Raw genomic sequence first — 12,351 nt, forward strand, 5'->3', positions numbered from 1 at the left:
TTATCACATCTGAAAACAACTTTATTTATTTATTTATTTTTTACAGTGTGTAGTATTGCTCCATTTCGCAATAGTGCAAAATTCAATATTTTAAAGTTCCTCATAAATAACAAACATAAATAAACAATTATCACCACATTGAACACAAACTAAAAAACAGTTACAGTCACATTGCAATTGCACAAATGGATTAAAGATAAATTTAGCAATCTTTCTATTTACAGTTTGATCAGCAGAATGGAGGCCAAAGTCTTGTGGTTTTGTGTACCTTTGTCTTCGAGTCTATCCTTGATGCACATCAACTTCACAGAGTAACAGCACCTCCATAAGACCATCACAGCCCCTATTCTACTGGGTCCGCTAATGCATAAATGAAAAGTAAGGTAGTTTTAGATAAACACCACCGAATCAACAAAATCCTTCAAAATAAGGAAAAAAAAAAGGCAACTTCTCAGAAGTCTGGAATGGTATCACGGCACTACACATGAACTGAACCCAGATATTGACTCTTAACTGAGTCAAAAAGACTCAAAGTGATCCATTAATTTTAGACAATGCAAGTTCAGGGGTGACTCCTAAATCACCCACCACAGGCTCTATAGCCAGTGTATGTGTGGTTAATTATACAGTGGTTCCTAGTTCATCTTTGTTGCAAAAAAGCTGAATCCATTTCAACAATGAGGTAATAAAACAAGACACTACACTTGATAGAGTGTAGAGGGGAATATGACAGCACCAAGTGTCAACAATGTTACTCATTAGTGTCAAGTGTTGGTATACTGAAGATAAACTAGTAATTGCTGCTTCAATGTCATTTTAAACTCAGAAGTCCAGGGATTATATCCATGTCTTTTAAAAAATAATAGAGATGTCGGATTAAAGAGAATAATGAGTCCTGTCATTGACTGGTCAATAAGTTTGCAAGCAACTGAAGCCTTTTGCACAAATGTAGCAGACATAAGGTACAGTGTCATATGAAATCATGCTTGTGGAAGTGAAGAAACATAAAGAAATGCAAATACAGTGCTGCATATCCAAATGCAACAGTCACTCCTCTCAGGAGAAACTCCAAACACATACAAGCTGAACAACTACCTCTCTCACACTTAGACATTCTCTTTGTCATTTCGGTTGAAGATATACACATCACACACCTAAATAAATATGTTAAAAACACTCTTAAATAGGCATAGGTCTGATCTGTTTCCTTCTCTGAGCATCTTTAAAACGGAATATATTAGAATTTATTCATTTTTATAAATACATATATAGCTCAACATAATTACTCTCTGTTATATATATATTTTTAAAGTTCCAAACTCTTTTACAGATCTGAGGGCCTAGCTTTTCTGTTTCATTGGTATCCATGCTCTCTTGCAGTGCAGGAAGGATTTACAGCATTGCCTGTTAGTGCCACCTAGTGTGGCATAGCAGCACTACAACATTTTGTCCTCCTTTTAGGAGTCAATGCCAGTACATAAACATGCATGGTATAACCAGTCAAACACTACATTCCAAAAGTAAAATCATTCAGTTTCTCTTTTTTTATACATTATTGCAAAAAATCCTGACATCAAAATAAAAATCTTGCAGAAGACAGCAACATCAAACCAAAAACATTTACACATGACAGAATTAAGTGTCCACCTTGTTTCACGATGAGTGTATCAAACACTGAAGTGGTGGGAAGGAAAGTGGGGCTTGAGGAAAGACTGGTCAATTTTTACACATCTTTATCCAGGAATATCTTTGTAGTCTTGAAGAGAGTGGGAGCTGGTATCTGTATGGTGGAGCTGTATAGTGGAGTTTCAGGCATCTGGAAGTGCAGTCATGAATTTTTGGCAAATTTGGTAAAAAGCAGCCAGATTGGTTTGACAGTAAAGTTTAAAAAGAATGAAATGGTGGATCTTTCAGGAGTCATCTGGTGTCCCTTAACTATTCATGAAAAATGAATAGTTACTAGTGGAACACGTCAACATTTAAACATAAAAAAATTTTTTAATTAAAATTCGTGACTCTTTAAACCATGGTTGGCAAATCTTTACCAAGAGTGCCACTAATTAATGAGGTGACTGTATATTAATCAAACCAGGAGCCTCATCCTCACCATTGCTCTTTCTCTTCTCCCCCTTCCATCGATTTACCTGTCCTCTCCTGTCCTCTTCCTCCTCCCTGCCTCAAACCGAGCAGTTGCGTCTCTTCCCAGAGCCAGTCTGGGCTGTAGCAGCAGAGGCTGAGCTCAGCCAAGCGGTGACCCCGTGTCAAAGGCTGGTGGAGGAAACTGAGAGGGTGGGCGAGGAGGGTGGTGGGAAGTTCAGCAGCTCCAGCACTGCCACACCTACACTGCTGCGCCGTGTGAACATGCAGGAGGCTGCCACCCATTTGTTGCTACGCGGGTTGTATTTCTCGATGGAGTTGAGACTGGAACTGCCATCGTTACCTCCCACTGCATATAACCAGCCGTCCATAGACACCAGGTCATGGGTGCTCCTAGAAAGACAGACAAAAATCTGAATAAGAGTATCTAAATTCTGCATGTATTGTGCAGCCATATTTTTTACTGAGTCATATAACAATAATTGTTGTGGCTCTTATATAAATAATCTTATATAAATAATCTCTATACATTCTATTTCATCTAGCTAATTGTAGATGTGCCTGTTAATTTGCATTGGATACAGTGTGGGTTTTGTATTACATTCACATATGCAAGCCCACTGCATGAACATTGTCAATGACTGCATTGGAAAAACTGAAAGATTACAAAAGAGATTGTGAGATGAAAGTGTTTTACAAATGAAACAATAACTGATATATTGTAATTTAAAAAAAATACTGATGCTTCATTATTATTGCAGTTACTAATAATACACCAGAAGGACACCAGGAAGTTCCAACAATACATTACTTAATTATAGCAGAGGACCAGTGGAAATAAAAAGAGAACACATCTTTTTCCATCATCAACCAGGATGTTGATTTTCATAAGTCCTAGTCAGTATCAAAATGTACAGTAGCAAGATTGTTTTGACCTAAACAATCATTAATATTTTCACATCAGTATGTGCCAAACGTGGCTTTAGAGGAGTGACAGATGAGTGATCAACATGGTATGATGTTTTGGAACTGTGGAAATGGAGCCTCTCAGCAACTAGACAAGAAAAGCACTCAAAGCCACACAGCTGATTAACACATGAGTTATTCATGGAGCTGCACAGTCAACTGTTGTCAGTATAGTGTAGGGACAGGGAAACCTGACTCACAGGCAAGGCATTGTGTGTCTGTGTGTGTCTGGGGCCAGGAGAATAAGTGAATTTGCTGATGTGTCCGCAAATCATAGACTGCTGCGTCTCTAGATCCACTCCCTGCTGTTGATCGTGTATCAATACAAAGCTGTGACGGTGTGCAGGCAAGCCTGCTTTGATAATCAAGACAACTTTCATCTTCTTACAAAAAAGAAAGAGACGACTGTTGTGGAAAATAGGCCATTTGATGATTATGCTGTAAGAAGGTTTAGGCAGTAAGGAAGACATTCAGATGCCCCAAATCCCAAGCCAATCCCAAGAGCAAAAATAATCACAGCAGGGGTACCCTTTTGACAAGCTCCATACAGATAGTTGTACCATGTACAGTGTTTTATCCTCTGCCTAAGTCAAAATTTGGGTTTGAACCATCCACCCTTCCTCACAAAAGGTGCCATATGAAGCACAAAACAAGGATAAAAGCTGGACAGACTGGATAGACCAAAATATTGAATACACTTGAGGCCAATGGATTTCATCATATCATTACTATAAGATGAACCTGTACACTTGGAATAGTAGGACCTGGTTGTACTGATGGCTCAATTGGCTAAGGTGTGTCTCATTTAGTTAAATTCCCTGGATCCATCCCAGGTCCTTTGTCACTTCATCGCCCCTTGAATCTTTTCTCTGTCTCTCTCAACTGTAAAAGGTCACACAAACAAATGCGATGAATGCCTATCTGACCAGTAGGCGCACAGCAAGATTCTGTATAGACTGTAACAGAGTATTTTTACTGAGAAAAATAAAACAGCTGTGTTAACTTTGACATAAGGTGATCAGGGGGGCTTAAGACTGATGGGGCCTGCTCGTTTCAATAAGTTATTAAACTTATTAAGTGACATCTCTACCTTTGTGATATAACAAGCAAGAGTTCATTTGGCTGAAAATTGCTTTATCACCTGCTCTGGCTGTCCACTCTGAAATCTGACAAACATTTATCTCTGCAGAGCTCATATCTCTTGTTCCTTTTTACTTTCATTTTTAAAGTGAGTTGTGGCTGTTACAAATGTTGTATTTGCTCACATTGTTCACAGTGGATAGAGTTAATTTCACTTTTAACGACTTTGAAAGACATACTTGTTTTCCTCTGGAACTGGATTTGCCTGTTCTGGCTCCAGACTTTGGCTGAACAATGAATTGAAACATTGCATAGAATTACTGCAGGAGCTGCAGTTTTTTGATAAAGGTATGTTGTGACACACTGTGTGTGTCACAACATACCTTTATAAATGAAGCATTTTGGTACTACAGGAATGTCCTGACCTACAGATTGTATTCTCCAGACATACCGAACAAGCACGTACACTACATGCTTTTTTGGGAAAAAAAAAACATTTTCATATATCTTTTTGAAAATGAATATTTTTTGTGAAAATGAATTGTAATTATTACCATTCCCACTAAAATCATGACTCATATCTCAATGTGTCAAAATAATCGCAGCATGATTATGATTTTTTGCACATCATTCAGCCCTACTCCAGACTAACCTGCGTATGTTCATGGGGGCCACTCCTTCCCAGGTGTTGGTCTTGGGGTTGAAGCGCTCCACTGAATTCAGGCAGCTGGTGCCATCATTGCCACCTGCGACATACAGCATGCCGTCAAGTACGGCCACCCCAGCACTGCTGCGCCGACTCAGCATGTTGGCGATGGCTGTCCATGTGTTGCTCTGTTTGTCAAATCAAGAGAGTGTGTATTTGCACCTGTCTTTCTTCCACATTCACCTGATCTAAACCAGGCAACAGACAACTTACTTTGATGATAAATTTAACAGGAAACTATTTACCTGGGGGTCGTATTTCTCCACTGTTGCGAGATGTGAGGAGCTGTCATAACCTCCCACTGCATACAAGCTGCCATCTGGAGGGGAAAAGGGAGTAAACACTCAGAATGTAAATATTAGCAGTTAATTACCAAAGTGTATGATATGTTTTCTGGCAAATTCCTACCCAGAGTTGCAACTCTGACATATCTTCTACGGGTGCTCATGGCAGCAATGGAGGTCCATGTACTGGTCAGAGGGTCATAACGCTCTGCACTGTAAGAGGAGAAAAAGACTTACATATATTCAAAATAATGGCACTGCAAGGCTGACCTATTAGACGAACTGTCTTTGAGATCTGGTCAAGAAAACACAAAAGAACTTCAACAAACTATAATACTGTACTAAATCAAAGCTTAAAAAGGATCAGCATTCATCACTCTACCTGTTGAGACAGGAAGCTCCATCATAACCTCCAGCAGCGTACAGCAACCCATGAAGGACAGCTACACCCAAACAGCTCCGTCGTGTTCCCATGGAAACCTCAGGTTGCCAGGAGTTAGTGATGGGGTCGTAGGACTCCACGGTTGCGAGGTCTGAGGTGCCATCATACCTGAGGACATGTAGATATAAATGAACCAGAAATGCTTTTTGATGATTGAGGTAGCAGTATGTTTCCTTGAATCATCTTTTAATACATTTGCAATACAACATAAAAACAGTCAGGCATTTTTAATGGAGGACCTTAAAAGCTTATCAGTAGTACATGGATGAAAGATTTATTACTAGTTTTTGCATAACCATCACTCAAGATCATTTCACATGTAAATCATCCACCTGCCAAAGCTTCCTGCTTATAAAAGTCAGGTTTAGATCATATCACACAATGTAAAGTGTTTGAGTAAGAGATGAGATAGTGGGTTGAGTAGTTTGGGGTCAAAGGTCAACATCATGGTTCTCATCACTAACCCTCCAACGGCATAGAGTCTGTTGCCAATCGCTGCCACGCCAACCCGTGCCCGCCTAGTGGACATGGATGCCACCATGTGCCAGCGGTCTGTCCTGGTGTCGTACGCCTCACAGTCTCCATGGATGGCAAACAGGCTGCCACCACCTGGGACATGTAGTGTTGTGAAAAAATGCTTTAACATCAAGCAGAAATGTAAACATGAAAATGTAATAATGTAAGCACAGTGATTTTGTGTGACATCATTTCAGAGGAATTGTTCCAAGCTTTGGGTTAATTTTAGACCCACATGGACTCCTGGCTCACTGCAGGATCAAGTTCCTTTCTTAATTCCCATTAAGAAATGGCTTTTATTTGGATCTTGATATTTTGGTAAACTGTATAAACAAGTATGTTGTAATTGCAAATTTAAGTTTTTTGCCTTAAGACAAAACAATGGACTTTAATTGAATATTTATGTTTTAGTTGTGAGAGATTTTCAAAGCTATGCAAAACTACAGCAACAAAATACCACTGACTGAACTAGACTGACTGATTTTTTTAAAGCTTAAACTAAAAAATGATTAATGATATGATTTCTGAGCTAAGTTAAGTTCATTGAAATTTCATAGTCACATGGTTCAAACAAATGTTTCACTGCAACGCACACATTAAAAACATTACACTGTATGACAATATTACAAAACTCCCAGACAATATCTAATCTTGTATAATTATATCACTATTTCTTATCTCCCAGCTGCAAAAATACAGATGTTTGTACAGTTTATGAGTGACATGAGATGTGTGGCTAAGTGTACCCTGGTGGGTACCTTCAGGGGCACACTGACCAACGGCGAAGAGCACAGGACTGGCGCCCTCACAGCGTCGTGGGCGCGTTCGGCTGTTGCTAAGGACTCCCCTCTGCTCAGGCATCAGGTGGTACTTCAGAGCCTCGATCAGCAGGTCCTTACACTCCGAGTGATGACGCACCAGCAGCTCCGTATCCACATTGCTCATGAGAAAGTCTCTCCTCAACAGTGGCAGCCGTACACACTTCATCAGCTGACAGGGACAGAGGATTTTGGGAAATGAGTTGGGATCAGGATGTGGAAACTCAGCTAACATTATGAGGTTTTTCATGTAAAGTCAATCTAAAAAAAACAGTACTTATGTCATGTGAGATGGGACAAGTCTTACCCAAGGTACATGTTGCCTGCGTCCATCTATATCATGTTTCACCCAGCTCAACACGGCCCGGTACACTTCCTCTTCAGATGGTACGTTGAGATTATCACTCGAGATCAAATCCAGGACCTGGATGGAGAGAACAAAGCAGATGGGCAGAGACCTTCCACATAATGATTTACAAGAACACCTCTCTCAGATCTAAACTCGCAGAGTTTTTAATTCAACTGTGACCATCAAATATGCACTTGCGGAAGCAGTGAAAGCTTCCTAACATGTCAACGCACAGGATGTAACTTGGCACAGGCAGTATTAGTTCCTCCACGTTGTACCTGTCTTTGTCTGCTGAGCTGCTGCCTCTCTTCCTTCCTCCTCTCTTCTCTCTCCCTTGTCTTGCTACACTATATCCAGACTGATATTTGACAGGATTGCTGGAGCTCTGTTTTGTCTGTGTTATTTTAACTCTGATCATTCACACATAAATACATGTGTGTCACATTAAGGTCTCTACTATCTCTACTACTACTACTATGTAGTAGTGCTGTTATATAGTTAAGTTACCATCACGTGCATGTGTGTCTGTGAGTGACACAATGACTGCTGCAGTCTGAGTGGCTGGCTGGCTTTGCTCCCAGATCAACCCAAAGCTGGCAGAGCCGGGTGGGGCCAGAGCAGCCAGCTGCTGCTGCTGCTGCTGCTGCTGCTGCTGCTGTTGTCTTGCTTGGCCAGATCAGGGCAACAGTTAACAGCCTCCCAGGAACAGCCTCCACTAATCCACAGTCACCCAGAGGAATACTGCTACTGCTGCCCCACCCTGCAGTCCCTCTTACCTCTGCACGCACATACTGCATCATGTTAACGCAAACAAAAGTGTGAGTGTGTAGAGGAGATTTAAATAAGACTGCCTGAGTGTATGAGTGTATTAACTGACCTTGTGGTGTGGCAGCAGGAATTAGAGATATATGAATAAAAAGGGTTTCGGCTAAATCAAGATGCTTAAGATGTCTTCATGCACACAGTAAATCGGGATATACCCATCCTTTGTTGTCTTTATAATGTCACACATGTAATGCTACATCAGTAAAGCATCACCAGTGCAGGCTAGTCAAAATCCTGTCATGCCTTGCCACTTTCTTCACAGAACAACGAAAGAAATATGGGGCATATTTCACAGCTCCATGAGCTCAGAATCCTTTAGAGCAGCCAGTACATAAATCCAGATCTGCAGATTCATGACAGAGCAGCTGCAGACAGAATGGGCGGTGTGCCAAAGGTAAGACTGAGACAGAAGAATAGAGATGAAGAAAAGAAAATAGTCTATTTTTAATCTGCCTTTATGCCGCTTAACTTTTACTGTTTTAATGGTCTGTGCCCACACAGTCACACTGCAGATCCAGGCTCAAGGCTTTGAAAGCCACAGACAGAGAGAGAGAGAAGCCCAGTGTTTTACTCTCATGGAGCACAGTCTCTTCAGTGCTATGGGGATTGTTCCTTAGAGAGGTGAGAAGATCATGGGAAAGTGATGCTGGCAGCTGTTTGTTTCTTTTCAGCACCACTTTAATTCATTATCACCTGACACGGCTTAATAGGTATTTGTTTGAAACAGATGCCATTTCATATAAGAGGTGACGCACTTTTCTCGCTAACATGCTGGGCTTTAAGATGTAGTATGACATTTTGTAGCCAACTTTAATAAAAGCAAAAACACGAGAAACAACAAAAGATTAAAAATGAAAAAAGTTGAAAGATTACCTAAATAACTGGGTTTGTAAACTGTGTTTTAACATGTTATCATGTTTATGTTTCAGGAAGAGTTAAAGGTATAGCAGTGGTTAGTGCAGTGGTACTTTCACATCAGACTTGTAAATCAGCCAGTGACAGCAGGTCCCAATGCTGTGTGTTGATTTTGGGTGGTGGGCCTTCCTTTTGTCTAAATCTAGGTCACAAACTGTGCCTTTGTTGTTTCTTTAACCTTTATTTAACCAGGGTAGTTTCTCTGAAAACAATGCTTTCTTTTTTAGGAATGCCCTACCTAATACACACTCACACTAAGAACAAGCTGCAGTCTGATCTGTTGGCAGCTCAGCAGCACTAATGAGTAGCTGGTGTTATGTGCCTTGCTCAAGGCCACTTCAGCAATTTATGCTGCTAGTCTGGGAATCCAGCTAACAACCTTCTGTCCACTGCTGCTCCACTCGATGGCTAATCCTGAACTAGTATGCCTAAATCTAACCTCAATTTCCTCAAAAACCTTGGCTGAATAAATAACAGTAAATAAGTGCAACCAAAAAAGAAACCCCTATCGAAATCTCCGAAGTAAGCAATGCTGTTAGCTCTACAAACAGTACAGCAGCTGTAAAAATGTCACTGGCTCTGCCTAATTACCACTTCCAGGGCAGGAACCACAGCGTCACCACTGTTGAGCCCCGTTGATGAATAAGAGATAGTTTAGCTAAGTTGATGTGCCAGATAAAGTAGTTTATTGGGGCACAGTGGGATTATAAAACCACAGGAGACAGTGATTGATGCAGCTAGCTTTTCTAATGACTGTTAAAAACACTATAGCATGCTCATGGCCACTTTCCTTGGGGAGTCTGTACAGTGGTGAAAAACATGACTGGTGTGTTGTCAGTGTTTACAGGCAATTGTGCTCACTTTAGTGAGAAAAAGCCTGAACTTTCTGTTTTATTTGGCATATTTGTAAGGAACTGGGTGGATTAATCAAGCTGAGCCACTGAAGTGTAGTAAGCAGCACCTTGTTAACCCAAAAGTCAATAATTATCTGTCAAGAATTCAGACTGAATGTCATTTTAAAGTAATATGACTGCCCCCATCTGCCAAAAAGTAAACTGAGACCAGGACATATCGGGAAATGTTTTGTGTACTAGGCAGCAGCTTTTACATTGGAGAAGTATTTGACTTTTCCTATACAGACACAACATAACAATACTGCTAAATGTCATGGGAAGCAACCTACCATTATGACAAAAACAGGAGGCAAACAATTGTTTATTTTCCACCATGAATACCACCATTAAAACTGCTTTCTTAAAAACCACTTGTTTGCAGAAGACACAGCAGAAGACAGAAAAAACATCACCCCTACCTGTTTCAGTGGCAGCAGCATGAACTCTTCTGTCTTGGACACCTCTACAAAGTGCTGCAGGACATACTTGTGCGCTGACTTGAGCAGGTCACTGCAGGAGTGCGTGTCAGCGAAGCCTCGGATGCCCAGGCAGTTGGATGGGTCCAGCTGGCTGAGAAGGAACTTACAGCAGGCGTCCCGCACCCCATTGAGCTGCAGCAGGCTCGCTGCTGGGAGCAACGTCTAGCAGTTACAGGTGGAAATATACCGTGAGTTTGTTGTGTCTTTTTAAGCTTTATCAAAAGTCTAATTTAACAATTTTGGCAATAAACTACTATTTCTACTATACCTGCACATTGCCTTCCCCGACCACAATCTCAGCTGTGTAGGCATACTGGACTAGCTGCTCCAAGGCTTGAGGGTCGATATCATGAAGGGTCACATGGGTTTGTCGACTCTCCGACATCTCATCTGCATGCCCGCACAGAATGAGAGCTGTTACATTTTTCCTAGAGGTTACAACCAGTAAAACTCTGGCTAATATAACCGCCTCCCAGTTCAATCATGCTGGCACATAGCAGCTCTTAATATATACAGCACAGCTGCCAAATATCAGCACAGCTCATTTGTTGCTGTCCATTTTATCAGTTGTTTTAACCAAGAACGTTTTTTAAATTCCTGAATCTATACACTCTTGTGCAATGTGGGTGTTCCTACAGAACAGTGGGTCAGAGGGTTTCACATCAGCAGAGCAGTCAAATGTTCCATCTAGTTTGAAAAAATAGCAAATACAGTATCTGGAGGGGAGCTGTGATTTTGCTTTTCATAAGGTCATGAAAGATTAGCAGATTCTGTTAAAATGGGCCAATTTGTGACCGGTCCAGATGAGTGGAAGCCTAGCAGCTGAGTCTCAAAGCCAGACAACTAACTGTCTGGAAACACACTGTACCCTGACAAGGGTCTAGTATCAGGAGTAAATCTGAAACAAACGTACATCTTAGGGGGGAAGGAAGTGGTGAAGCGTTCACTGCATACACAAGTTGTTGTGTCATCAAACTATGAGCAACAGAGCAAAATGTTGCAGAGTTTGATGTCAGAGTTTAAAATGTCTGAGGCATGCAACATGCTGGGCCTCATGGATTTCAGAGATAAAAGTGTGAAAACTGGAGTGGCAGTGGTGGCGTGTATCGGAATAAATCAGACAACAATCACCAAACTTACTGGTAAACATAGCGTGGAAGTAGGGGCTGCAGGATGCCAGCACTACTTTGTGCGCCTTGATTTCTTTGTTGGAGACATGGAGCACAATGTCACACAGCAGGCCACGCTGTCGCATCCTGTTCATGGACACGAAGGAGTCGTGGTAGTGGCGCTTTGAGTTGTGTGAGATGCTGTGGCCATCACGGTTGAGCAGCTGCATGCCCCCTTCCATCATGGTGCCTGATGTGGCGGTCGCGGGCTCTTGCCTGGGCCACACTCTGGTCAACTGAAACCCCAGAAAACAGTTTTTAATGTTTTAAGTATAATGTTATCTAAAACCAATTGTCATTATCACTATCCTATAAAAATGTCTTTTGTCAACAGACAAGTATTAGCTTTGTTTATCTGCAGGGATGCAGGTGTTATGACAGGTGTCCTGAGTAATCATTGTACCTACTGTTATTGCTATAGCATCCATCTTGACAGCTAAGGCAGAAATATCATAACCATTACAAAGTGTAGTAGGTTGGCTGACCTGATTATTAGACATTAAATGTCAAGACTGATTAAATGTCTTCATGACAATAGAGAGAACGGAGAAAAAGATGGGCATTATAACTTTAACTGGAATCAAATTGATGCAGGCTTCTCATCCAGTGGACTGTCCTGGTTTATCTAATTGCAAAGACTCCTGACTAGCAAGTTTAATTGTACCAGAATTAGCTGTGAGCCCCCTCCCACCTCACCCCAGCTACAGCCTCGGGAAGGCTTGGTGGGTGGAGAGAAGGATGTAGCCTGAGTTAGCCTTTTCCTTTGTACTCTCAGCTGCCCTGCTCTCGGATGGAGAACACACTTCAGAACG

At 41.3% G+C, this 12,351-nt stretch overlaps 1 protein-coding gene across 5 annotated transcripts in view; it reads right to left on the reverse strand.

The window, feature by feature from the left end:
- klhl17 (kelch-like family member 17) overlaps positions 1 to 12,351 on the reverse strand; it is a 14,771-nt gene continuing 2,420 nt past the window's right edge. For 3 of the 5 annotated variants that reach the window (XM_071475955.1, XM_071475958.1, XM_071475957.1), the window contains exons 2-12: positions 11,511 to 11,775; positions 10,639 to 10,760; positions 10,311 to 10,532; positions 7,217 to 7,333; positions 6,850 to 7,081; positions 6,040 to 6,184; positions 5,516 to 5,683; positions 5,258 to 5,346; positions 5,095 to 5,168; positions 4,796 to 4,977; positions 1 to 2,490 (exon numbers count right to left, since the gene is read on the reverse strand). In XM_071475955.1, coding sequence (XP_071332056.1) covers positions 2,262 to 2,490; positions 4,796 to 4,977; positions 5,095 to 5,168; positions 5,258 to 5,346; positions 5,516 to 5,683; positions 6,040 to 6,184; positions 6,850 to 7,081; positions 7,217 to 7,333; positions 10,311 to 10,532; positions 10,639 to 10,760; positions 11,511 to 11,775 — 1,845 coding nt within the window. In that variant the 3' untranslated portion in view covers positions 1 to 2,261. The remainder of the gene's footprint in view (positions 2,491 to 4,795; positions 4,978 to 5,094; positions 5,169 to 5,257; positions 5,347 to 5,515; positions 5,684 to 6,039; positions 6,185 to 6,849; positions 7,082 to 7,216; positions 7,334 to 10,310; positions 10,533 to 10,638; positions 10,761 to 11,510; positions 11,776 to 12,351) is intronic. The other 2 variants (XM_071475956.1, XM_071475959.1) reach the window with 1 other exon arrangement.

The sequence above is a fragment of the Trachinotus anak genome, unplaced genomic scaffold, assembly GCF_046630095.1.
Source record: "Trachinotus anak isolate AG129_WGS33_773 ecotype Australia unplaced genomic scaffold, CSIRO_AGI_Tana_v1 ptg000004l, whole genome shotgun sequence".
NCBI classification, from domain to species: domain Eukaryota; kingdom Metazoa; phylum Chordata; class Actinopteri; order Carangiformes; family Carangidae; genus Trachinotus; species Trachinotus anak.